This window comes from Miniopterus schreibersii, assembly GCF_964146895.1.
Source record: "Miniopterus schreibersii genome assembly, chromosome: 1".
Taxonomy (NCBI): domain Eukaryota; kingdom Metazoa; phylum Chordata; class Mammalia; order Chiroptera; family Miniopteridae; genus Miniopterus; species Miniopterus schreibersii.
This window is the reverse complement of record NC_138101.1, coordinates 103,485,519-103,513,412: the sequence shown is the minus strand read 5'-3', so window position 1 is coordinate 103,513,412 and position 27,894 is coordinate 103,485,519. Positions and strand designations below refer to the sequence as shown.

General features: G+C 47.0%; 1 protein-coding gene across 1 annotated transcript; it reads left to right on the top strand.

Moving 5' to 3' along the window:
• Positions 1–27,834, top strand: CELF6 (CUGBP Elav-like family member 6). Its single transcript, XM_081130152.1, has 13 exons — positions 1–333; positions 4,157–4,239; positions 13,131–13,179; positions 22,759–22,887; positions 22,986–23,065; positions 23,214–23,360; positions 23,464–23,596; positions 23,675–23,821; positions 24,004–24,066; positions 24,324–24,404; positions 24,489–24,632; positions 25,223–25,378; positions 26,199–27,834. The coding sequence occupies exons 1-12, from the start codon at positions 72–74 to the stop codon at positions 25,348–25,350; spliced, it is 1,446 nt and encodes a 481-aa protein (XP_080986278.1). The 5' UTR covers positions 1–71; the 3' UTR covers positions 25,351–25,378; positions 26,199–27,834.
• Positions 27,835–27,894: the final 60 nt, after the last annotated feature.

Here is a 27,894-nt window from a genome sequence, read left to right as displayed (position 1 = left end):
GGCGGGGCAGGCGGGACAGGCGGGACAGGAGGGACCAGTGGGACCCGCGGGAGGGCGGACCGGGCAGGGATATGGCCGCGGCGCCCGGAGGGTCAGCGCCGCCCGCTGGCCCTGTCCCGCGCCTGGGATTCAGCACCGCGGACAGCGGCGTCGGCATGAGCGGGCTAAACCCGGGTCCTGCTGTGCCCATGAAGGACCACGACGCCATCAAGCTCTTCGTGGGGCAGATCCCGCGGGGCTTGGACGAGCAGGACCTCAAGCCGCTGTTCGAGGAGTTCGGCCGCATCTACGAGCTGACGGTGCTGAAGGACCGGCTCACCGGCCTCCACAAAGGTGCGCAGGGTCAGCCCAGCCCTACCCAGCCCAGTCCAGCCCTGCCCAGCCCAGTCCAGCCCAGCCCAGCCCTGCCCTGCCCTGCCCTACCCAGCCCTGCCCTGCCCTGCCCTGCCCTGCCCTACCCAGCCCAGCCCTGCCCTACCCAGCCCATCCCAGTCCATCCCTGCCCATCCTTGTCCAGCCCTGCCCAGCTCCAATCCGATTAGAGTTCTGCCCAGCCCAAACTCCAGCCTCAACCCTAGCCCTACTTAGAGCCAGTCCAACTCCAGTCTAATACAAGCCTCACTTCAACCCAGTATCCTCCCCAGGTCACAGAGCCCCCAACCCAGAATTTTCTCTGACATGCTCCCTCTGATCATTACTCTGACAGGTTCTGCACTCTGACTCCCAACTTCCTACCCTTCACCTCTTACATTCCAACAGTCCCTGCCTTTCAGTTGGACATCCCTCCCATCAGACATCCCAAATCCTGGAATTTGGAAACTTATTCCACCTTTGAGGTCTCTAATACCCTCAGTCTCCCAAATGCTGGACCCAATCATTCCTGAACATGCCCATCTGGTGAAACCCCACTCAGGCCTAACCATCTACACACATATCTTGGACTTACACCCCTCATTCTGGCCTCCAAGCCCAGCCAGCTTCCAGAGCCTTCTTTGACCCTTAGACTGCCAACCTGAAATGCCACAAATCCAAACTTGACCCTTGTTCAGAACCCAGGCCTTTTTAACTCACAAAATCCAATTCCCCTCCCAGGAAGCTCTCAGCTCCAAATTCCACCCTCATGTTTAACAGCAAATCTCTCCTACCCCCTGCCAGAATCACAACATAGTCTGCCTCTTCTGATTTGAGTCCAGAACCCTGACCTCAGCTTGGAACTCCTGCCACCTTGTGCCCCCCCATCTCAGGTTTTCTCTCAACTGAACCCACACTACTTTCATTCTCTAAACTCCCCAGTCTTGTGCCTCATCTTTGCCCTTCCCCAATCCTCCTATAGCTTCCTTCTTTCCCTCCCTTATGGGCTAGTCCTGGACCAGAGCCTGCGGACCAAAACCTCAGTGTGGGTCAGTCTGAAGAAGCAGAAAGGAGTCTTTTCCCTGCCCTTGCTAGAGAAAAAGAGACACCATGGTCTTGTCCAGCCACACCCCTTTCTTTCTGTAGAGAGAGGGAGGAGGCTGTTTACATGCAGAAAAGTCTGTCCAGGCTAGCTGGAGTAAGAGAGCCACAGCCATATGTCATACATGGATGGAGGAAGGAAATGATTTGAAGAGAAACACCTTTATCTCTCTTCACCTTCACCTTATTTCGGTTTGAGGATCTGATGATGAGGAGGGCAGGTTTACCTACTATCCTCCATGATCTTTTTAGGATAGAAATGGTGGGCCCTGGGTAATAGCTAAAGGTACTTTCCTAAGGGCTGAGAGCTGTAATCAGGCTGCCACCTCTTTTCCATTGGGAGGGCTTGGGGTGTTCCTAGGCACACTAATATAGGGGTTTCAGGAAAATAAATGCCCATAGAAGGACCAGCTAGGTAGCAGTGCATTTTCTACCTTTGGGGCTGGGGTTATATTAAGTGGGGCATAAAAGGACAAGACTATACTATCCAGATTCCTTCTAATGCAGTCCAGCAATCTGGCTGTCCATCCATCCATAGCAATTTATTTTCTTATTTTCTAGACATTTATTTCAGTATGTAAATTCAAGCTAATCTTTTTAGGCCATCTTTACAAAAAGGGCAGTGTATAGAATACCTTTAATTCTCAATCTTCTTACTCTTTTCACCATCAGTCTCTGAACTGTTTCCTCATCCTCTCTCTCCCTTCCCCCTCCCCTCCCTTCTCTCCTCCCTCCCTCCCTTTCTCCATTTAGCTCTAATTCTTCCTGGGTTTTTTTTCATTCATCTGTCTTTACATGCTTCTCTATCTTTACACCCTTCAATTCTTCCATCTCCATCCCAGGTAGGACCACACAGGCTCCTTTAGGCCACAACTGGGGCCCTGAGCCTTTCAGACAGGGTCCCAGTTCTGAAGTCAGCTGATATGGCATGGTGGCAGAAGATGGAGTAGAGATGTAAGCAGAATCAGATGTTTGGTGATTTAGTTCCATACCAACCTGCAACTCTCCAAGGCAGGGTTGCTTTGCAGGATGATCAGGGAGGGTCTCCAAGTCAACATCTTCCCCCTCCCTCTCCCCAGCAACAGTGACGTCCAAAAGCCAGTGACTCATTTTCCTTTTGATGGCTGGTACAGAGGAAGGCAGCCACAGTGCTTTGAAAACAACCTCAGCCTAGGAGTTAAGAGACTCCAAACTGTATCTTGCCACTGACACACTCTGGGCTTTAGTTTCCCTATTGATACAATAAAGGTTTGTCCCAGGAGTTCTCTAAGGGCCCTTTCATGCAACAAATGGCAGATATCCACCCACCTTAAGGTGGCACCCACATAGAAGACATGGGAGAAAATGTTACCATTTGCCTTTCTAGTTACTGAGGTCTAAGTGGAAAACTGCACCAAGTTCCTTCCCACATCCATTTTCTCTTCCTTCAGTCTTTCTCCTTCCTACACTCAGAGGTTCTTTTTAGAAACAGATCTTATGTCATAACCCTGCTTAAAACCCTTTAGTGGCTCTCCACTGCTCCTAGGAGAAAAGTCCAAAATCCAGACTGAGGTGTATAAGGCAATAGATGACCTGATCCCTGCATACCTAACTGACCACTCTGCCCTCATTACCAATCTGTAATCATACTAGCCTTCCATACATTTCCCCAACACACTGAATTCTTGACTGAGTCTTCATATGTGCTATTTCCTCTGTCTGAAATAATCACCACCCTTCTTGTCACCTGGTTAAATGCTATTTATTATTGAGAACTCAGTGTGTTCTTTGAGACATTTCTCAACTCTTTGGACTCAGTTACATGTCCCCCATGATCCTTTACATAATCTTCATGAGGGCAGAGAATGTATCTATCTTGTTGCCACTTTATCCCGAAGCCCATCATAATGCCTACCAAAATAAATAAGTATTCAATAGATATTTTCTGAGTGAGTGAGTACTCAATGCCTGTTAGAAAGGAAGAAATCCCTGCCTCCGTGCTTCCTAGCAGGCTACAGGTTCTGAGACTGAACAAAGAGGGGTAGGACTAACCCTTTGGTTCAATTCAGACTCCTTCTCTGCTCTATATCTACTGGCTCTTTTAAAGAAGTCAGATTTGAGGCACAATAAGCCTTTAAGAAGCTCTGTCTTGAAGGCTTGGGAGAACTAACAGATCATGGTCCTTGGATAGGATGGGAGATCACTGGAAGTTCTTACCTACAGGAAGCCCCTAAACCAGCCTTATCTTCCAAGCCTCAGATTAACCCATTCCTCGGCTTTAGACTTGGAGGAAGGAAGTGTTAAGAAGTTATGGGGTCCTGAGCTTGGCTCCCAACCCCCCTCCTCCTCTTCTGTCTCCTCCCATTGAAACTCAGTTGGGAGACTTTGTGAGTATGAACCCAAAAAGGAAAGGGAAGGCTGGGATTAAAGCTGAGGGCAAAGTGGCTTAAAGAGGTTTAACCCCAACAGAATTTATGACTGGAGTGATGAGGAGAGATGTGTGACTGGGTGTGAGTAAACATGTTCCCTAGGTAGAAGGCCAAGAGCAAATGAGAGAGTCAGAGGCACATGAATCCCCTTCCTTCCGAGAAGGTAGGAGGCAGAGAAGAAGCAGCGTCCTTAGTTAAAGGAGAGGGGCCTTGAGTTTGTCAATTTAATAAGGTCTTTCCAGAAAGAGTATTTGGGGGTTTCAGGAAACCCCCTGAGCCAGCCTCTTCCTCCCCAGGCTGTGCCTTCCTCACCTACTGCGCCCGGGACTCTGCTCTCAAGGCCCAGAATGCACTGCACGAGCAGAAGACCCTGCCAGGGGTAAGTCCACCAGCGTTGGGGGGCGGGGGGCGGGAACCACCACAGGCGGGGAACATGCCCTACATGCATGCCAAAGCAGTATGTAGGAGCTGGATTGGAACCAGAAACTAGCAGCAGAATCATCTCTGTAGAAGAAGGCTTACTTGTGCCCTGAGCAGCTACAGGTTCTTTTTATATTCGGTATAATGGCTCAAAGAAATGGGCTCAGGACCCTGGGGCCAAGTGTCCTACCCCATCTTTTAGAAGAGGCATCAGTGTTGTAGGCAATACAATTTGTTCACTTTGGTTAAAATCATGGCTTCAAGTGTCATTTGTCACCGGTGTGTATGCAGATACGTAGTTTAGAGGCTCTGCTGGGCTGGTATCCCATTTTCTCCAGTACTGGGGTCCTTGATGGCAGGTCCCTCTGGTCCTCTTTCTGTAATGTTCTCTTTGGGATACCTTGACTCACCAAGATTGCCTTACCCCTGCACCTTAAACACTGGGCTAAAGTTAAGAGAGACCTGATTCTATAAGAAGCTGGGCCATTATGTATCAGTGGCACTTAGTCTGACCTTGGTTAATGGCTAATCACTGGACAAAAGACAAAGTGGGATCTATTGACCATGTGGCAGGAAGAAAGTGGTAATTGTTAGGACCTAGCGTAGGCTTACCAAGAGCCAGCAGTCATACTACCTATCCTCATTTTCTCTTGTCCAAAGAGTGATGTGTCTAGAACAAAAGCACTATTGAAATTCCCTGGGCAGGTCCACTCTGGTATTATATCCAGTTCTAGGCCTTAGGTTTAAAAGGGTCATTAGCCTACCATAAAGAGACCATGATGGGACATAAACTATATATGGGATGATAGTTTGAAGAAATTGGAGATATTTAGCTGAGAAGATAGGTTTTAGTGGGGGCTTTAATAGGGAAGCACCATAACATAATAATTAAGAGTACTAGTTTTCTAGTCTCAAAGACCTGGATTTGAATCCCACCTCTGCCATTGACCAGTTTGGTGTCTCTGGATACAATACATAGCTTCTTGAACTTCAACTTCCTCATCTGTAAGGAGTGGGTTATACTAACACTTAACTCACTAGGCTATCATGAGGATTAACTGAGGCTTAGAAAGAGCCTGTCACAGAGTAGGATCTCAATACACGTTACTGTTTGGTGTGGAGATAACTCCCTTCAGATTCTGAAGAGGGGTTTGGTTTTCTATGGGTGGCCCCAGAGGGCAGGATCAGGATCAGTGGGTAAAAAGAACAGGCACACTAATTTCAGCTCAGTATACAGAAGTATACAGACAGAAGTCATCCTGTTGAATTCCCTATGCCAAGCAATGAGACAAGCCTTGCCTAGAGCTAATCAAGCTGTTAATGGGGTGTCAGATCCTAGAACCTATCCTAGTAATTGAAGCAATTTGAGCCTCACTCTTGAAGATTCAGTGTCATGTAATGCCAACTTATCATCCTCACCAATCCTCTGTATGCAGGCTCTGGAGTCAGACAGACCTGGGTGTGGATCCAGGCCCCACTACTCACTAACTCTGTGACATGGAGCAAGTCTTTATCTCTCTAAGCCTAAACTTCCTCATCTGTAAAACTGAACTCATAAGGCTGTTATAATAATTAAATAAACTAAGTCATGTAAAGTGCTTGGCAGACATTAAGCACTGAATAGTTAGCTGCTGGTGGTAGTAGTAGTAATAAGGCAGCATTAGTAGGAGGAGAAGTAGAAGTCATTATTCATCCAACCATAGTAGTAAATGACTTTTGCTGCTCAAATTAGAATTATCACTGAGACAAACTAACATTTCATGTAGGAAACAACGTGGTAAAGGTGAAGAGACAAAAGGAACAGGATGGGTGTAAATGAGGTTGGAAGTGTGGAGGAGGGCCCACGTGAGCATGGACCTGGCCACAGAGAAGATCTACAGAGGGCAGTGGTTGAAGAGGACTTTGGGTGCCAAGGCTGAGGAGTTTGGATTTTATCTTGAAAACAAATGAAAGGCACTGAAAATAATTAAGATGAACTTTGGGAGAACAAAACCCCTCCTCAACCAGCCACAGGGCTCTACAAGATAAGAGGTAACTGGAGGACTCTGTGAGGCTGAGGGCACCTGATATAAGGGGTTTTAAGCCCTAGACTACTGGAATAATTTCTGGGGGAGAAAAGAGAAATAATAAAAGGCAGCATTTGTTGATTCCAGAACTTTACATGTTCGAAGTCATTTAATGCTCTATGAAAAAGGTTTTGTTATTGGCAGATGAAGAAATCGAGAGATAAAAAACAAATGAGATGCCCAAGGTCATGTAGCTACTAATGGGAAGATCTGGGCATTGAGGCCAGGTAGTCTGGCTCCAGAACTCATTCAGTTACCTGAGCCAACTTGGTGACAGACAGGGGTCTAAGGTTCTGGAGGTTTTGGTGACTGAATATATCTGCCCTCTCCCATCCTTTCATCTGCAGTCTTCCAACGTAGCCTGGCTTCCTCTGGTACTGCCAAGATTGGTTTTATTCACCCTCCCCAGTTTAACAAAGTGAAAATTAATATTTAATTCTCCTAAATGAAAATCAATGGCTCTGTTGGCCAGCCCCAGCAATGTCCGTGACATCAATCTTTCCTCTGGGCCTGCCAGGGGTAGTAACAGCTTTAGTCACCTGGCCTGACGCCCACCAGCATGGAGGGAGGAGGTTGCCCAGCTCTTTGCAAGCACTGGGTCTTGGGCACAGCTGCCATCTGCTGGAGAAGCAGGAATAAGATCAATCTGGTCTCCTGGAGACAGGCAAGACTATCACTGGAACCAGGAAATGTTGGGTCAACTCCAAAGAGAAAGCCTAAACCCCCAGGGAAAATTTCATGGTAACTGCTAGGAGTGGGACATCCCCTTGGTTCCCCTACCCTGCTCTCTACTAATTTTGGTCACCTATCAAAGCTTGGCTCCTTACTAAAGACTACCTTCAGACTTTAGTGGTCTGTCCCGTCTTCTGCAGCTCCTTCCCCAAGAAGCTGAAACCACTTCTTTCAGCCTCATTTTAAGTTCCAGAATCTACCCGAGGAAGGTGAAGCCCAACCTCAGCCCCACCTTCAGAAGGTACCCTCTTACTTGTCTCTCTCCCTGCTTCTGACCTCCTTTCCCTTGGGCATCCAACCCTTCAAGCACTGTGAAAGAGATAGACATGACTGAGCACATTTGCTTTTTCAGGTTATGCCCTGCACAGAACAGTTTGAGTAGAAAGGGCAGATAGGGTCTAAAATCCAACCATGCTCTACTAACCAAGCCATGTGCTTTAGCACAGGAATGTGTCTGTCCAGAAGATGGGACACATTTTTTCTAACTTGCACAAAGGCACTTATGTGCTAGCAGCTACCCAGTGAGTGAGTCTGAGCCTTTGCTCTCAAGTAGCTTCCAGCCCAGAAATAACTTATTGCATCTCAGTGGGGTTTACATCTGACCATGTAAAAGAAGCATCAGGAGTGAAGAGGGAGGAGAAGCGTCATAGAGGAGATGCTATCAGAGCTGAATCATGATCATATGTCATCATATTTGATGGTCTAGAAACCTAAAAGACAAAGGCCACTTCTGGAATTCTGGGGACAGTGTGAGAACTCGCAGGGAAGGTGTACAGCAAAGGTGGCTAAGGCTCCACATGAATGGAGAGTATTGTGTATGGTGGGCAGCAGGGAAAGCAGGACCCACAAGTTTTTACTGCCAATCTTGGGATTGGGATCTTGAACTTTATTGGGAGGCTTGCAGTGAAGAACCATTGGAAAATTTTAAGCATCGAAGACTGAGGGACTAGTTTTAAAAGATCACTCAGGTTACAGTGTGAAGGTTGTTTTGGAGAGGAAGCAACATTGGAGGCAGGATGACTCTTTAGAACACTGTTGCTTGAGTGCAGATGAATGATGACGCTGACCTGGAGCTGGTGAGAGGGCAGGAATGGGGAGAAGAGGAGGGACTTGAGGATATCCACATAGATTCTAGAACCCATGGAACTTGGTAGTAGACTGAATTAGAGGAGAGGGTGAGGTAGAACAAAGTGCTGAAAATGGTGATATTTGCTTTTTCTCTGCTTCACCCTTCCCTGCACCCGTGACACCTCTCTTATGCTCACCAGCGGTCCCTTCTTCGGGAAAGTTCTGATAAACACTCTTCCTGTGGTGGGGGAGGGGCTGAGGACATGAGTGCTGAGTGGAGAGAGGAGCTGGGGTCAGCACAGAAGAGCCTGAAGAAGGCAATGCTGAGCCTAAAGCCAGGAATTTTAGGCAAGTCAAGGAGAAAGAAGGGGTGGAGTGTTGCCTTCCCTTTATTAATGGGGGCAGAAGGACTAGTAGGGTCTCATGCCTATCTGTGCTGCCTCCAACCTTCCTCACTTCACTGCCTGGCATAGGTTATTTTCTTCTTTTCCTGACATTCTCTCTCTTAAGAATGGCTGGTTCTGAACAAGACAGGAGCCTGGACTCTACCTAAGAAAATTTCAAAGGAATAGGTGCTCAGCCAAAGTCAAGAGCTCAACCGAGCCTAGCCAGTTTGGCTCAGTGGTTAGAGTGTTGGCCTGTGGACTGAAGGGTCCAGGGTTCGATTCAGACCAAGGGCACATACCTTGGTTGTAGGCTCGATCTCTGGCCCTAGCTGGGACATGTGCAGGAGGCAACCAATGTGTCTCCCTCACATTGATTGGTGTGAAACACATCTCATAATGTGTGTGTGTGTGTGTGTGTGTGTGTGTGTGTCTTTCTCTCTCTTAAAAGCAATGCAAAAAATATCCTTGGGTGAGGATTACCAAAAACAAACAAAAAAGCTCACCTGAGGTTCCATGACAAGTTCTTGGCCAGAGAGGCAATGCTTTCCTTTCTCCAAAGGGAAACCATGATTATCTCACCCCACTCCTACATCTGATCCTGTGGCAGGAACAAGACAGGGCAGGGTTGACCAGACAGTTCACGTGGACGACCCTTTTTCTCCTCCAGCAGCACAGAGTACACTTAAATCCCGGGTATCATCCCTAACCACTTCCCAGTGGAAACTGAAGGCCCAAAGCCAGATTCTGTCCTTATTCTGTTGGGCTCCTCCCCTGTGGACTTCCCCTGCACCTTCAGACTCCCAAACTGCCAACTCCCCCAACACCTGAGAGTCAGCCAACATTCTCTCCTCTCCTCTGTCCCCACATCCACTAGATTAACTGGACTAGAACTTTAGTCCAGTTAATTCTTCCTAAACATGTCTTGAATCTGTCCATTTCCTTCTGCCCTGCTCCAGGTCACCCTCACCCCTTACCTGTATGGCTGATTTTCCTGCCTCTAATCTTCCCCTTTCCAATCTTTTCTCTGCATAGTGACAGCTCATAGATCTTTCATAAGATTATTCCCCTACTTAAAATCCTTCCCTGGATCCCGATTGCCTTTAAAATACAACAAAGTCAAAATTCCTTGTCACGGTTTTCCACAAAAAAAAAAACAAACAAAAAAAACCCCATATTACATCTGGTGCACCTACTAAGATCTAGACATTGTCATTTTTTTAAAAGTTTTTTAAAAAAAATCTTTATATTGATTTCAGAGAGAGGACGAGAGAGATAGAAACATCAATGATGAGAGAAAATCATCCACCAGCTGCCTCCTGCATGCCCCCTACTGGGGACTGAGCCCACAACCCAGTCATGTACCCTGACCAGGAATCGAACCGTGACCTCCTGGTTCATGGGTCAACACTCTACCACTGAGCAACACTGGCCGGGCTAGCCATTGTCATTCTCACCACAACCTTCCAAAGTAGAATCATGATCCTCCTTTTTACTAATGTGGATCCTGAGGCTCAGGGACCTTAGAGAAGTTGACAGTGATGGAGCCAGGATTTAAATCCATATCTATCTGACTCTAAAGTAATTTTTTTCTATGCTGTCTACCTCCATGCCAGGTGCCCACCTTGTTCCTTATTTAGACTGGTAGCTCCCTCTCCATACCCAAGGTATCTGGGGTGCTCAGCTTGCAGCCCTACCTCTCCCATTATCTCCACATGGCCCAATCACTCCAGTCCTGCAAATGACCTCCCAGGTCAAATCTGCCTCCTTCATAAAGCTTTCCCTGAATCAACCTCTTCAGCTGGAGTAAGCTTCTCCCAGAGCACATTACCTTGCACCTAAGGCCCTGGTCCCTCTGTACCCCACTACTTGTGTTCATGTCTTAAGAACAGAGTTCAGCAGCACAATGCAAAAATCATTGACTTCAGTGCCAGAAAGAACTGGGGGCAAATTCCAGCTCAACTACTTACCACCATGTGATCTTGGACAAGTGATTATCCTCCCTTAGCCTCAGCTTTCTCATCTATAATATGGGGACGATGGTATTACCTTGCAGAGCGGTTAGAAGAAATCTAGAAACAATGTATGTCAAGTGCCCCAGGAAGGTCCTGGTGCAAACTAGGCTCTCAGCAAATGGTGGCATTATCTTTTCCTCTGTGAGACTTTGAGGACAAAGTTCCTGTGGTCATTGCTGTCTCCCCTAAAGGGCCCAGCCTGGGGTTTTTCACAGAGTTCAGAAAATGCTGGTAACATGCCCAAGTGGTGGAAAGCCTAGGAGCCTCTGATTCCCGGGCTCTGCCAGGTCCATGTGGGACATGTACATACCACCTAAGGCCCACTCTCCATCAAAGAATGAGGGAGTGAGGGAGTGGGGGAAAAGGAAAGGGGTGTCCCCCAGAGCACCGATGAGCTCTCTCTCCCCAGAAACCTAGCCTGGGGAGGCAGCTGCGGTGGAAACCACTGCTGTCACATGTGCTCGTCACTCTAGGCTCCAGAGACAAATGCTCAGGATCTATTTAATAAAATAATGATGGTCTTCCTCACCTTCATTGTCCCCAAACCCAGGCTTCTATTATTCTTTCCTTTTTCCCTGCTACTCTCCTCCCTTCCTTTCCTTCTTGACCCCTTACTTCCTCATTTCCTTCCCATCGCCACCAGTATTTCTCTCTTTCCTCACCCCTTTCTAGGTCTGTCTCTTACTCTCTCACATCATTTCTGTCTTCCAATGTCTCTTCATCTCTCCCTGTGCTTCCATTCTCCATGGCTCTATCTCTTGGTCTCTCCTTCACAATCACAGGTGGCCATGCCCAGGGATGGGTCCTGTCCTCCTTCCTCCTGGTCCCTGGTCCAGGCCAGTCCAGACCTGTCCAGCTCGCCCTGATCTGCTTGGATTGATCTGTCATCCCCTCTAGACCGCAGCCTGAGTCCTGCTGGTGTCTCGGTCCCCACTCACAGTATGGTACACTGTAGGTGCTCCACCACCAGGGGGTGGGTGTGTCAGAGCAGATAAGAATCTGAGCCTTGGGTGGGAGGGAACTAGCACTGATTCAAGCTTGGCCTGTTTTCCTTTCCTTTTTTAAAAAATAAGCCCTCCCCACTTCCCACCCTCAAATTTTATCCAAAGGAAATTGCTCAGCTGTGACTGCCAGGGCATTACCATGGTTACCGGGTAGCACTTGTGGCTATGGTAACAGGAAGCTGCCTGTTGTCTCGGCAACAAGCACATTGGTAGGGGATAAAATGGCCCCTGATTGGTGCAAAAACTGCATTTCCTGAGAGGAGGGGGTCAGATCATCACCTTCTCAGGCCAGATGGGCATCAGTACTCCTTCTCCATGGCCAGGAAGGCTGCTGTTCTTTCCTGCTGGCACTCAGCTGTCTGCCCCCAACAACAATTCATCACATCCTACGCACCCAGCTCCTGGCAGTTTACAAAGACCTTTCGTGTCCCCATTATCTTATGTGATCCCCACAACACCTATGAGAGCAAGGTGAGATGGGGATTCAGTCATGAATTCTCTCAGGGTGGTTGGGGGATGGGAATGTGTGGGCTGTAGTATATTTACATCACCTAGGGGCTTTTACAAATTATACAGTTCCCCCAGCTTGAGAGTATCGTATGGTTCCCAGGTGATTCTTATCCACCCCTGATCAGGGAACCCCTGAATTAGAAGGTAAAATTGGTTGGTGGGAGAAGAGATGGAGGGAGGAGTCAAGCTGGCTTTCAGATTTATAGCTTAGATAACTGCAAGAATCAGGTTTGGGCAAGAAAATCAACTCTAGTTTGGGTGTGTCAAGTGGAAGGTGTCAGAGGGACTTTCTGGTGGGCATGTCCAGCAAATAGTGGGGCACATGAGTCTGAAGCTCAGAAGAGAGGGGGGGTGGGATATGCAGGGCTGAGTCGTCCCTGTAGAGATGGTAGCTGAGGCTGTGGGTGTGGGTGAGGTTATCCAGGAAGAGTGAGAGGAGCAGGATGAGCGGGTCCTGGAGCACTCCGACATCCTCAGGGGGAAGGGCACCCAGGGAGGGGATTGAGGGGTGGAAACTATGGTGATGCAGAAGCTTGGAAAAGGTTCTCCCCACTTAACAAGTTGAATTAGAGAAGGTGGCTTACTGGAAGTCATACAACCATTAAATGGCAGAGTCGGGGATAGACAGCACTAAGTCTGATTCTCAGATGGTTTAACATAAATGACACAGAATTATATTCTTCTTGAGGCATAAACCACAAATCTGCAATTATCAATTCTACTCTCCCACCTAAAGCCTTTAAGGAAGTCCAGAAGCCAGAGGGACAGGCCTCACAGGGTCCCTGCCCGGAGCCCAAGGCAAGAGAATCTCTTTAGCCTCCACTCCACAGTCTGCCCTGCGCTCACCACTGAGCTTCCCATCACCCAACCTTTCAGGTTTTAAGCACCTTCTAAATTCCTAGGTTTAAGGGAGAAATCTTGGAGAAAATGTATAATCCCAGTGTGAGAGAGGTGGAGTGCAGAGTTCAAAGGGCCAAGGCTTAGATCCTGAGGAGTCCAGGGATGGAGAAGCCAGGAGGCCCGAGGGCCAGGCAGTCATGCTGACTGGGGGTGTTGGTTCAATGTCTTTCAGATGAACCGTCCAATCCAAGTGAAGCCAGCTGCCAGTGAGGGCCGAGGAGGTAATTTCCCTGCCTGACAAACCTCAGGGTATCACCCATGTAGGGGATGGTGGGTTCACTCCTAAAGTCTGTCCTACCCATAGTTTATTACTAGAACCTCCTTGGGTCAGGGGGACAAGTGGGGTCCAGAGTTGCTCAGTTACAGAAACAACTTAGCCATCCCAGCTAGGACTAAGAAGAGATGAGCCCTGGCTGGTGTGGCTCAATTGGTTGGGCATCATCCCATGCACCAAAAGGTTGCCAGGTCGATTCCCAGTCAGGGCACAGGCCCCAGGTTGTGGGCTCAATCCCCGGTAGGGGACATGCAAAAGGCAGACAATTGATGTTTCTCTCTCTCCCCCTCTCCTTTCCTCTTACTCTAAAAATCAATTTTAAAATCTTTAAAAGAAGAAGAAGGAAAAGGGATGAGGTCTCAGGGTCCCCAGGCCCAGAAGAGGCAGACAGAGCCTGCACAGATTCAGGAGGTAGAGGATGGAAACTCTTGTCCCCTTACCCCTAGAGAGAGAGAGTTCTTGTTTTTCCAGGTTCTTCTTTGTCTGTAGAGTGAAGCTAGAGTTCTTCTCCTTTTCTAGATTATTCTGATTGCAGAGAACCCTAGGTTGGGACACTCATTCCTTCATTGCAATTGCCTGGTTATTCATGGTCAAAGATGAGGCTGGTATAACAGACTTTGTAGGCCACATTAAGGAATCTGACTCTATGCTGAAGACCATGGAATGACTTTGAAAGTTTTTTAGCAGCACTGTTTCCTGGTGCAGAAAGGCCAATCAATGCTCCTTAAGAACAGGAGGGGTTGAGAGCCTGGGCTTTTTGACAACCAGCTGTGTTCTGGCCATCATGCTGGAAAAGCAATGCTAGCATCTGGTGTCAGTTCTTGGTGTCTTTCTCACCCTTGGATCTTACATCTGCCTGTGTCCCTCCCTGACGTCTACTGACTCTCTCCCTTAGATAAGAATCTGCCTGCTTTACTCAAGATCATCCATGGATTCGTTAGGAGAAAAAAGCTTCCCAAGGTCAGGGAGAGAATGGAATCCAATTGACAGACATTTATTGACCCCCTACTAACTCTGCATACCCTCCCAAACTTCATGTTCAGTACAAGATGTTCTGGAGCTCCATGGTTTTATTGTAGAATTAGTTCTTCTAAGAAATCCTTCTTTTATCCTTTTAGATTCTCTGACCTCTGGTCTCCAGTTCTCAGTTTCTGGTCAAGATGTTATCAGCCTTTCTTTGCCTGAAGAAATATTACCAAGCTTCCTTCCTCCCCTCCACACACATATCTCCTTTCTTATCTCATTCTTCCCAGACAGGTCTTTGAGAAGTTCCAGGTCACATACCAAACCTCAGGTTCACTTGTTCCAAGAATTTCTGCTTGAAATTTTGTTAGGCATCAAGGCCGTTGTTGGCTGTCTTCTATGCCCTGCCCCCAAACACTAGACAGTCCCACAGCTGCGAGGCCCGCTGAGAGTACCTGAGTATGCGAAGAGGCAGACAGGTTGGGATGCAGTTTATTCAACCATCCAACCAACATCTTCTGAGTAACTTACTCCACATTAGAAATACAGACCTGGCACTTGGCCTCATGGAGCTCTGGAGCGGTGAGGGCATATAGACAAGTAAACAATTGGTTACAATTCAGTGTGATTGGTGCTTTTCAAGTCCTGGGGGGACTGTCGGGACACAAACAAAAGGCACATAGCTTAGTCTGGGAGGTCAAGGTGGACTCCCAGAGGTAGAAATATTTAAGCTGAAATCTCAGGGATGAACAAGTAGTCAGTAGAACAGGAGGCGGGGGAGCTGGAGACAAGTGTTTCAGGCACCAAGAACAGCACATCCAGAGCTCCGAGGAACATGATGCATTGTGGAGTCTGGTTCCCGAACAAAGCTCATGGTGCCAGGAGCTCTCCTGTTGTTTGGAGTCCAACATATCTTGTCAGGGTGAGGGCAGCTGCACAAAGGAAGTCTCCGAGCCAATAATGCTTCTGCTTGGTCTGGCCCATATGTCCTGGTCATCTGGGACCCGACCAGTGGTATCAGCCTGAGTTTTATCATTTTTCTCTTCAAGTTTTTGTACAAGTTTTTCAGGTGTCACATCATTGACAAATTCTGTGGATGTGGCGTCCCACTAGTGTTTGTCTAGTGTTTGTTTATATTCAGAGCAGCTCAAGAGATCAGAAGAAGCAAATCTGGCTGAAAAGAGGTCTACCTGGCAGTAGAATTCATAATTTTAGTAGTTACACGTTACACAGATATTTCTTGACAAGTGGTGGGTCTTAAGGAGCATGTACTCCAAGTGCATCCATAGATAATCCTTCTTACAGGTTTGGGTGACAAGATCTCTCAGTTCTTCCCTGCTCCCACTCTGAGTTTCCCTGCTATACATTTGAGAGAGAGGAAGCATATGTACTAAGTCTTGGGCCTTTACAATTTTTAAGTATTTTACTACCAATTGATCTGTGTTAGATAATCTTGTTACTAATTAAAATGTGTTCATTTTCTTCAGTGTTATCACCTATCTCCTCTAAAGTGAGTTCTCTGCTGAATTTTAACACAAAGTAATGTTCTAGAAAGCCAACTTTTAAAATGGTACTGGACTTTGCTTTTGAAATGTAACATTTGACACCAATGTGGGATATTTTGTACCATTCAAGTCTTATCTCTGTGATCCCAAACATTCTATAAGCCTTCAGAGTTAATGGTCACAGCTGTCCTGATATATTTGAGCCTGTGTGCCTGCATATTTTTTATTATTCCTAAATTAAATCCCTTAGTTTACAGTTGATTAATAATGATTTCTCTATCTGATAAGAATACTGGTATCAAAGTAAGCATAATCCAAGGGATATCAAGGCAAATGTAATCTTCCAAAATTCTGCTGTGTTCTTCTGGAAGTGATTATTAGATTTTTCTTCCCATAAAATAGGGGTCACCAACTCAAATGTTACAGGAGTCATGTAAGTAACCCTAAATGGGCAAGACTGTAATGATTTAATTACAAAATTGCATTTTAATTATATTAAATGTTGCCAACTAACTCAATTTTTTTTTTTAACAATTTTTTTTTAAACATATCTTTATTGATTTCAGAGAGAGGAAAGGAGGGGAAGAGAGAGAGAAACATCAATGATGAGAGAGTCATTGATCGGCTGCCTAGCCCGCAACCTGGGCATGTGCCCTGACCGGAAATCGAACCCGGAACTCCTGGATCCTAGGTCGATGCTCAACAGCTGAGCCACGCCCAGCCGGGCACTAAATCAATTTTTGAAGTGAACCAGCACTACGAGAGTCTAAGCAAACCTATCAGATTTGCTTCTTTGGCCCAAAGACTTCCATTCTTTTCCATCTGCCAAACAGGAGTATTCCATTGTACACAAAAATGGTTACTTTACATTCTGTCTTGAATTTTGATGCCAGTGCAACAGAGTAGTGTTTCTCTTATTTTAATGATAGACATGAGGTTTGTGGTTGAAATATCCTGTATTTTAAACACATTGTATATTGTATTACTTTTAGAAGATATTAGCAACATGCACATTCAGTGCTTACAATGCAATAATAGTAGCAACACAACAGGATCTGCCTGATAGGAGGTGCTGGGGTCCTCTTCTTCCATGGCCATCCCATGTAGCCTTGGTAGCATTTGGAATGCCAGAGGGTCATCCAGGTCTTCAAGGACTATATTATAGCAGCCTTTTAATGTATCCCAGCCAGTTCTAATAAATTCTGCAGCTAAATTCACACTGTTCGTATGTACTCTTAAAGGATAATGCATTTAATTTTCCTAAATAAAATCATCTCATAATATACTGTAGACACCCATTTTTTACAGTAAACATACATAGTGCCAAAAACATTTCCTTCGGCATTTGGATTTATTTGAATGTAAACATTAAATATTTGGCGTGCATAAAAATTCAAGGTTCATACATTTAAAAACTTTAACCTCAAATTATATGAGGTCAGAGCTAAAGATCCCCAAATCTCACAGACAATGGTAACTGAATAGGTCTATTTTATTTTGCTCTTCAGCATGAAGACTGGGGTTAACTTTTCTTAACTTACAGTATTTCTACTATGTAAGCACTAAAAAAATAAGTTAAATTATAAGTACCAATCTTATAGAAAAAGCATTTTTCAGTGTTAAGGCAAAATCTTCAAAATCATTGAACTCTTGTATATTTTTTCCTTTTGTTCAAATTTCATAGCATAAAATCAATAAAGTTATAAATCACAATGGTGATTGCTCTGCTTGTTCCATTCCCCAACTTTGCTGTATTTTTAACTCAGCAAATATTTCTATATCCAAGATTCCTAAGGTACAGAAATAGGTTAAGTAATCAATCCGTGCACTGTTTTCACTTTATTTTTTTAAAGATTTTTAATTGATTTTTAGAGAGAGAGAGAAACATCGATGTGAGAGCAGTGGGACAATTGGCTACCTCCCATATTACCCCCACTGGGGATCGAGCCCGCAACCCAGGCATGTGTCCTGATCCGGAATCAAACCAGCCACCCTCAGTGCACAGGACAACACCCAACCAACTGAGCCACACCGGCCAGGGCCACTTTATTTTTTTTAACTAAAATTTTAAACATTCTCTGAGGTGAGGCATCTCTTTATTAATCTTGAAATTGGTTTAACTCAAAATCCAATTATTTGTCTTCATATCAAACCCCCATCCCCATCCTATAATTGTTAAGTATTCTCTGCCTGAATTTGCAAGGGGTGGTTAAATATCAGCCTAGCCCTAGCCAGTTTTGCTCAGTGGTTACAGCATCGGCCTGTGGACTGAAGGTTCCCAGGTCCAATTCCAGCCAAGGGCATGTATCTCAGTTGTAGGCTCCATCCCCAGCCCTGGTCTGGGAGCATGCACAAAGAAACAATAAATGCATCTCTCTCACATCAATGTTTCTCTCTCTCTCTCTCTTCCTTCCACTCTCTCTGAAAAGCAATGGAAAAAATATCCTCGGGTGAGGATTTTTAAAAAAATTAAATATCAGACTAGATTTTGAGTATTAATAAATGTATATTATTATCTAGCTAGGTGAGTCATCTTTTCCAAATTTTCCTAAGATTCTATTTTATTCAGTGTTTAACAACTAAACTTTGAATTCAAGTTAAATTTTGACCTAGAATTCTTAGAATTCCATAATAGTGGGACATGTCCTCTGACCGAAAACAAATATGAACCTTAACAACCACTCTTCTATCAATCAGTTTACATTCATATGTCTTTGATCCTTATACTTACTTAATTCTAAAAAGTATTCTTCCGACTAAGACCTGGCTGGATAAGTTTCACAGGACTGCTTAAGACTTTACTCAAGTTGATGTTTCACGTCCTGAAATGCATTCCACCTCCAAAGGTAAAAAGGAGCACTTTCCTTCAGCTTGACCTAGGGTGGATTGTCCAAAGCTGATCGTGGTAACACTTTTGGGCTGTGGGTATTGCTGAATCTCTTACAAGCCCTTCAGGTCCGGGTGTACATCCTGCAAAAAGAAAAGGCATCTTGGGAGGCTGAGATTCTTCTCTTTTAAGGGAACCTGGAAGCCACGCTGGGTTTACCTTTCTTACCTCCTGTTTCTCCTGGATTAGAATAATGACACAGTTCTTTTTTGGTCTAAGTCCTGATTTTTCAGCCATCCTTAAAGCCCTTCTTTACCTTATTTTATTTTTTTAAATTGTGGTAAAATAGAGATAACAAACTTTATCATCTTTACCATTTTTAAGTGTACAGTTCAGTAGCGTTAACTATATTCACACTGTGTGCAACCAATCTCCAGAACTTTTTCATCTTACAAAACTCAAACTTTGTGCCCATTAAACAATAACTCCCCATTCAGCCTCCTTCAAGCCCCTGATAACCATCATTCCACTTTCTGTTTTTATGAATTTGACTACTCTGGATACCTTATGTAAGTGGAATCATGAGGTACTTGTCTTTGTAACTGGCTTATTTCACTTAGCATAATGTCCTCAATGTTTATCCACATTGCAACATATGTCAGAATTTCCTTCCTTTTAAAGCCTGAATAATACTCCGTTGTAGGTATACGCCACATTTTGTTTATGTATTCATTGGTTGATAGACATTTGAGTTGCTTCCTATTATGGATAGTGTTACTGTGAACATGAATGCTTAAGTATCTCCTTGAGACCCTGTTTTCAATTCTTTTGGATATATATTCAGAACTGGTATTGCTAGATCACACGATAATTCTATATTTACTTTTTTGAGGAACCACAATACTGATTTTCATAGTAGCTATATCATTTTACATTCCCCCCAACAGTGCATAAGGGTTTCGATTTCTCTACATCCTTGCCAAAACCACTAGGGTTGTTTTGATTATTTTCTTATAACAGTCATCCTAATGGGTGTGAGGTGCTAGCTCATTGTGGTTTTGATTTGCATTTCCTTAATGCTTAATGCTGTTGAGCGTCTTTTCATATGTTTGTTGGCCATTTGTATATCTTCTTTGGAGAAATGTCTATTTAAGTCCTTTGCTTATTTTTAAATCCAATGATTTGGTTTATTGTTGTTGCTGAGTTATAGGAGCTTTCTGTATAGTCTGGATATAAACCCCTTATCAAATATATGATTTGAAAAATTTTCTCCCATTTTTTAGATTGCCTTTTTACTCTGATTCTGTCCTTTGATGCACAGTTTTAAATTTTGATGTTGTCCAATTTATCTATTTTTACTTTTGTTGCCTGTACTTTCAGTATCATGTCCAAGAAATTACTGCCAAATACAAGGTCATGAAGCTTTTCTCCTATGTTTACTTCTAAGGGTTTTATAGTGTTAGCACTTATGTTTAGGTCTTTGATCCATTTCCAGTTAATTTTTTATATGGTATAAAGTAAGGGTCCAAATTTATTCTTTTGCATGTAAACATCCAGTTTTTTTCAGCACCATTTTGGCCATGTATGCTAGGGCTTATTTCTGAGCTCTTTATACTATTCCACTAACCTATATGTTTGTCTTTATGCCAGTACCACATTGTTGGATTACTGTATCTTTGTAATAAGCTTTAAAATCAGGAAGTGTAAGACCTCCAACTTGCTTCTTTTAAAAACAGATATGTTTTTATTGATTTTAGAGAGAGAGAGAAAGAAACATCAATTGGCTGCCACCCCCACGGATCAAGCCCAAACACCTACAACCTGGGCTTGTGCCCTGTGAATCAAACCAGCAACCTTTCAGTGCATGGAACTAGGTTCAACCAACTGAATCACACCAGCCAGAGCACAACTTGCTTCTTTTTCAAGATTGCTTTGGCTATTCAGAGTCTGTTGAGATTCCATACGAATTTTAGAATGGATTTTTCTTTCTGCAAGAAATGTCATTGGGATTTTGATAGAGATTGCATTAAATCTGCAGATCACTTTGGATAGTGTTGACATCTAGCAATATCAAGTCTTTCAATCCACAAACAAGGGCTGTCTTCCATTTATTTACATCTTTAATTTCTTTTGGCAATGTTTTGTAGTTTCGGAGGTACAAGTCTTTTGCCTCCTTGGTTAAGTTTATTCCTAAGTATTTTATTTGTTTTGATATAAGTGAAATTATTTTCTTAATTTCCTTTTCAGATGGTTAACTACTAGTGTATAGAAACACAACTGACTTAAAAAATAAATTTTTTTAATCCTAACCCTAGTTGTTTTTTCCATTGCCTTTTTTTTTTTTTTTTTTTAGAGAGAGAGAGTTGAGGGGGTGGGCAGAGAGAGCAAGAGGGAGAGAAACATCAATGTGAGAGAAACACACCGATTGGTTGCCTCCCGCACATACCCCATCTGGGTTGGGGATCGAACCTGCAACCCAGGAACCTGCCCTTGACTGGGAATCTAACCCATGACCCTTTGGTGCTCTGGCTGATGCTCTAACCACTGAGCAACACTGGACAGGGCCACACTGTCTGTTAATTTTGATTTCTGCAACTTTGCTTAATTTGTTTATTACTTCTAAGAGGGATGTGTGTGTGTAAAAGCCCTTCTTGATGCTCATCAGATCTGACCAGATGTTTGCCCCGGATGCTTCCTTCATGCTCATTCCCAGTCTTCTTTGGCTCCTTATGCTTCAGTTATCCCTAAGAATGTCAGGGGAGAGATGCTTTGCTCCAAATGCTGCCACCAGCAGAACCTCCTGGGTTGGTATATGGAAGGAAAGGTGGACCAGTATTTTTAGGATGTGTTTGGTGGTTGGTGGTTGGTATCCCAATGCTGAAACCTTGCCCCTACCCTGTTTGTACAAACATGACATCCCATATGTGAGGGACCCAGAAGCCAAAAACTTGAAAGCACCTCAAGAATTCCTCTGGGACAACTTGAGGCAGGGCCTCCTTTCTTAAATAGCATCTTGGTGCCATTCCTGAGGAAGATGGAGTGGACTGACAGTGGGCTCCCAACCATTTGCTGTATTAGGGTCCCTGACTTGTATGACCAGCTTCACAGAGATGGGCCTCTTGGGCCCAAACAACTTGGTTTGGTTTCAAAACAGTATTTGGTAGAAGAGCAAGGAGTACACATTGGATGTCAACACGAAAATGCAGTTCTACCATTCAACTGTGTGTCTTTCCAACTATGTCTCGACTTCACACTGATGCTATCTTTCAATTGCTCCCACTTCAGGAAGGTTGAGCCTCACTGTCTCATATTCCCATCTTTCTAGGGGCCCATCCACCCACCCACGGGATGCTTTTATTCAGACATTTCTGACTTACCTCTTGCAGACTCCTCTTTTTTCTTTTTTTTACCAAACTGGTCCAGAATTGAATTATCTGGACTAAATCACATCGCTATCTCTCCCTGGCGACATTGATGAGTCCTCCAAATCTTGAGGGCTATGGATCTGGGGACTATTCTCAGGGGTCTAGCCTGTACTTGTCTTTCACCAGGTCTCTTAAGAAACGTAACCCACCATTTCAGGATCGCCCAAGGCTGACAGTCACCATAACCCAGATCATCATCCTGCCAGACACCATTCAGGTCCCTGTAAAATGGCAGAGTACCAGGATTCAAGGTGATACCTGGGAAGCAGGCAGCACAGAGCCCAGCCTATACCCTGGCCTCATTTTAATTTCAAGTACTGTACAGCCCAGTAGCCCAGAACCATAAAGTTCATGCCTTGTAATGGAAATGGAAATTTGTAACCTGGGAGATTCTCACTGGAAAAGAAGGATCATAGAATTTCATGGTCTGTGACATGACCTTGAACTGACAGCCATCCACAGAAAAGATCAACAAGAGGGAGAGCAGATGAAAGATCAGGCTACTGCCCACGGAACTGTCTTTCCCATCCTGGGGACTCTATCTTAGCTTCGACATCTCTTTTCCTACCTAGGGCTATCTGAATGCTCTTCCATGTGGCATGACCTCTTACCTAGGTACAGTCGCCATCCTGTAGACCCTTCCCAATGACACAGCCGCACTATAAACCAGGCGCCATGAAGCCCGTTTAAGCCTTGGGACCCTGGAGGCCCTAGGGTTTTCTCCAGCCCTTCCTGGGCCCTCTGCAGCCACATGGGCATACTTTAACGTCCTACTTCAGACCAATCACTCCTGGGTTTGTCCCCAGAGGACCGAAAGCTGTTTGTGGGGATGCTGGGGAAGCAGCAGGGCGAGGAGGACGTCAGACGCCTGTTCCAGCCCTTCGGCCATATCGAGGAGTGCACTGTCCTGAGGAGCCCCGACGGCACCAGCAAAGGTGACTTGAGCTACCCTCGGGATTTCCTGGTGATCCTGCCTCACTCTGGGCACGTGGCCCTTTGGCCTGAGCCACCCAATCCCTCTATCCTGCCCCAGGCTGTGCCTTTGTGAAGTTTGGGAGTCAGGGGGAAGCTCAGGCGGCCATCCAGAGTCTGCACGGCAGCCGGACCATGGCGGTGAGGGCGGGCGCAGGGACTGAGGGTGAGGCCAGGGGGTGGGGACGGGCTCCTCCTCCCCGCGTACGACCGGCGCCCGAGGAAAGGCGCCCGGCCGGGCCGGGGCTGGGTCTGCACCGGTCACCGCGGCCTCGCCTGTCCTCCGCAGGGCGCCTCGTCCAGCCTGGTGGTCAAGCTGGCGGACACGGACCGCGAGCGCGCGCTGCGGCGCATGCAGCAGATGGCGGGCCAGCTGGGCGCCTTCCCGCCCGCGCCGCCGCTGCCGCTGGGGGCCTGCGGGGCCTACACCACGGCGGTAGGTGCGGGCGCCCGGAGCGCAGCGGCCTGGAGGGGGGCCGGGGGCCGGGGCAGCTGCCGACCGCCGGGCCCTCCACATGCGCCCCTCTTCCCTCCCAAAGATCCTGCAGCACCAGGCGGCCCTGCTGGCGGCGGCGCAGGGCCCGGGGCTAGGCCCGGTGGCCGCGGTGGCCGCACAGATGCAGCACGTGGCGGCCTTCAGCCTGGTGGCCGCGCCGCTGCTCCCCGGGGCAGGTACTGAGGCGGGGGCGGGGGGGGGCGGCCGGGAGCCGGGCGGCGGCCTGACCGCGCCGCCCCGTCCGCCTCCTGCAGCCACCTCCCCCCCCGCCGGCGGCCCGGCCACGCTTCCGGGGCTCCAGCCACCCATCGGAGCCAATGGATTCGGCGCCCTGACCCCTCAGACCAACGGGCAGCTGGGCCCCGACACTCTCTACAATAACGGGCTCTCCCCTTACCCAGGTGGGCCCCCGCTCCACCAAAACCTCCCCGAAATGGAGTGGGGAGCGGGGGGTGGGGGGTGGTTGAGGAGCGGGGGCGGGGGGGCCTCCTTGGGAAGGGATTTCTCCTCTTTCCCGGTTGCTTTTCACTCCACCCTGCCTGCCAGCCGCCTTCACTGTGGCCCTGCGCCCCTCTCTCCCCAGCCCAGAGCCCCTGCGTGGCTGACCCCCTGCAGCAGGCCTACGCTGGGATGCACCACTATGCAGGTTTCACTGGGCTCTGCGCAGCCTGGGAGGGTTTGAGGGGCCCCAGAAAGGAATAGGGAAATGGGAGGGGGCGGGGGGATATGCTCTTTTCTGACGAGTTGACCCTCCCATTCCCCAACCCCTGGCCCAGAACGACCTCTCTAAGGGTGAGGGTTACTGTGGACTAGGCTGAATTGGTCAAAGGTGGCCAGGCAGATGGGGCCCTGCTTGGGGGATGGCTCCTGAGGTTCACTGCCCACTCCCGCCTCTGTCTCCAGCAGCCTACCCATCGGCCTATGCCCCAGTGAGCCCAGCTTTTCCCCAACAGCCTTCAGCCCTGCCCCAGCAGCAAAGAGAAGGTGAGGGACAGGGCTGGAGATCAGGGCCTGGTGGGGCTGGACTCAGGATCCCTCCCCTGAACCAGCCTGTTACTATTCCTGCAGGCCCGGAAGGCTGTAACCTCTTCATCTATCACCTGCCTCAGGAGTTTGGTGATGCAGAACTCATACAGACATTCCTGCCCTTTGGAGCTGTAGTCTCTGCCAAAGTTTTTGTGGATCGAGCCACCAACCAGAGCAAGTGTTTCGGTAAGCTGAGCCCCATCCCTGCGCCTCTCCCACTTCCAACTTTGAGAATGCCATAAGTCAATGGTTCCCAAAGACTGTGCATATAGCACAAAGCAGGCTCAATGTTGGGGCTAAGCCCAGACTAGGAACAAGTGGAGTTCAGATATATCTGGGAAGGTCAGGTATCTGGAATATATTTCACCAGGTCAGGCTTTAGAGTCTAGCCAGGACAGGAGGTGTCTGGATCTGGGACCAGAGATCCCTTCCAACTCCAACTGCAGTTAAGAGGACCAGAATGGGAGCTGTGGAGGCAGAGGGTCAACCCATGCTAGGGAAAGACAAGGAAACACCCCAACCAACACACACACACACTCACTCACTCAGAATTGCTTCCTGTCCTTCAAAGAATCACACTTTTATGAAAGTGTGAATTCAGTCCATTTGACCATGTAAGTATGAGTGTGTGTGTATGTGTATGTGCAAACAATGGAGGGTGGATGGGGTATATGTTTGATGGAGCTGAGAGGGGCAGAGAGAAGAAGAGCTGGTCAGAGAGACAGGGGGCCCTGCCAGGCAGAGTTCCCAGCTAACCCCTGTGCCCAAACCCCCAGGGTTTGTTAGCTTTGACAATCCAACCAGTGCCCAGACAGCTATTCAGGCCATGAATGGCTTTCAAATTGGCATGAAGAGGCTCAAGGTCCAGCTAAAGAGGCCCAAGGATGCCAACAGGCCTTACTGATCTGCTCTCACTGGCCAGCCACAGAAAGGTGAGTCCTAAGTGGACCCCAAGCAGATGGGGTCTAAGTGATGGAGGCCCTCTCAGTGTTTTGTTCTTTTGGGGATGTTGGGGCATCTATCTCTGAAAAAGTCTGGGAGAGAAGAGCCAGGAGTTAGGAGGAATCCTCAGTTGGAGACTTGTGTTTTTCCTTCAATTCAAGGACTGAGATAAATTAGACAACATTCCTGTCCCCATAGTCTGGGAGAGACAATTAACAGTAAGATCCAGCCAGTTCTTTTTACTCCAGAGAGAGCCACAGAGGGGCATGGTAGTAGAGAACTTGTGTTGAAGGAGGGCAGAGGGGGATGGAGAATGAGAGTAGAAAAGTAGATTTGGGCAAGCTTGTGAAGGGTCTTAAAGGTTATGAGTTTGGACTTTATCCTGAAGATGGTAGAGAACCATGAGGAATTTAAGCAAAGAGGGAACACAATGTAAGGGCTGGGGAAATGGCAGTTAATATGGAGGCAAGGAGAGAAGCAAGTACAAGAAGAGAAGCAGGACCTGTGGGGCCTGGTGGGTGATGGGGAGGGAGATGACAGGCTCTGTTAGGTTTCTGGAGGGCTAGCTGCCTGCAACTTTTAGAGATCCTGTATCTCAGAAGGTCCCCATGGCCCTGCCTTGCTTGAGCTACCCCAGGGAGCCCTCTGGGGTGGGTACTGGGCTAGGGCCTGCTGTAGCTCTGCTCCTCTGGAAGAGAGGCCCAGGCACTCACCTAAGATGTAGCTGACAGGGCAAGCTGCTCTTCTTATCTTGCCCTCCAGACTGATTTTTGCCTCCACCCTCCGCCCCTTATCAATTAATACCAACAGCAGATACTGAAGAGTGAGAAGAAAGGAGAGGAAAAGCACAGAAACACTTCAGCAGCCCTTCTTGAAGGAGAAGCCGCAGACGGAGGCGGGTTGGACCCAAAGCCAGCACCTGGGACTCGGGCCACTTTAAGGATTGTCTTCATCAAATGAGTTGTTCTATGCCTGTGGCATAAAGCTCACGCTGGCAAGGCATTTGGGGCTGGCTGAAGATGGACGGTTGAGGGGAACCAGCAGAGGGCCTTGGGGGTGCCAAGGGCTTCTCTGCAAGGGAAGCCCAGATTTACTTTGTTCAAAATCATATCATTCCTTAGAGTTTAGGGACCAAAGGACTACTGCTTTTTAAAGAATATATATAAGTATATATATGTGTGTGTGTGTATACATACACACACACGTATGTGTGTGTGTATGTATACACACACACACAAGAGAAACACAGAAGACAGTAGAGAGTCTCATAAAAGCTGCCTTTAAATATCCCTAGGAGACAGGGTGAAGGAGACCTTTAAAAGCCCCAGCCAAGACAGAGGGAGGCTGTGGAAAGATTGTTCAGTGTCTCATATTCTCTTAAACCATCTCCCCACCCTGCCTTTTAAAAATAATTAAGGACTTGAGGTCTAGGCTCAGGTACAGGTGACGAGAGATATGGAAGCAGTGAAGCCACAATCTCCAAACACAGAGCGTCACTGAAGAGGCCTCAGGAGGAGCTCTGGCCTGCCCCAGCCTTTGCCACCCGGAGAGAGTCCCTAGCCAGCAAGAGTGGGAACCTGCCTTTCTTTCCAGACAGCCTTTCCTGTGGAACCTCTGCTTCCCCAGGCAGGAAGAAAGAGGGAGTTTTGGTCACCCTAGCCTTTCCCTTTCCCCTCCAGATAGACAGAGGCCCTGCTTTTGGCTGAGCCAAGACACCTCCTGTTTGCCCTCACCCTTAGCCAGCCCCAGTGTCCTGTTGCTCTGGACCACCTTCTGTTTCTAAGTCTAAGTTTGCCCACCTGTAAAGTAGATTCAGGATACATGTAGAGAACAGACTTGGGAGGTTTGCTACTGTACATACTGCCATTGAGAAGGGAATAATTTTCAATATGTAGAAGCCTCAGAATTTAGAGGTCCCTCTTTACCCAGGACCTGGGAGAGAAGTAGATGTTTTGCCAAAATACTTCTTCATTCCTTTAAAAACTACATCTTTCTTATGCAAGAGTGTCTCACATGCTTATCCAAGGTGCTTCTAGATGGTGAGCAGTGTTCAGCTTAGTGGTGTGTGCTCTGTCTGTCTGTCTTTGTCTGTCTGTTGTATACAGTGGGTGCCATATAAAGCTGATCAATGGTGGTACTTCCTGCCTGTGTCTGTGAGATGGGCAAAAGATTTCAGCTTAGAACACCATGACTCACCTTGCCTTTGTCATCCTTCCCTGGGCCTGCAGGGACTTGTGCATATTTTTCTCAAAAGGATAATTTCCTCTCCACCGCATAGACATGGATCAAACTGGTCTGTGGCCCCAGGTGTGTGGTGGGCACTCTGATCCCCACATGTTGCTGAGGCTGGAGACCTCTGATGTGATAGCACATCAGGCACTAAAGGATGTGAGGGTGGGGTCAGAGGGTTCCTCCTTCATAACAGTTTCTAAGAAAACGTATTCCTAAGAAAAATGTTCCTCTGTCTTTGACTCATTTTTGGAGGGAATGGGATGAAAAATAGATC

Excerpts from the sequence above, each read along its gene's own strand:
- CELF6 (XM_081130152.1), top strand. The coding sequence starts at position 72 with ATGGCCGCGGCGCCCGGAGGGTCAGCGCCGCCCGCTGGCCCTGTCCCG. Across the intron at positions 13,180-22,758 it reads TGCCAGTGAGGGCCGAGGAG|AGGACCGAAAGCTGTTTGTG; the intron begins GTAATTTCCCTG and ends GTTTGTCCCCAG. Across the intron at positions 23,822-24,003 it reads CGGGCTCTCCCCTTACCCAG|CCCAGAGCCCCTGCGTGGCT; the intron begins GTGGGCCCCCGC and ends CTCTCTCCCCAG.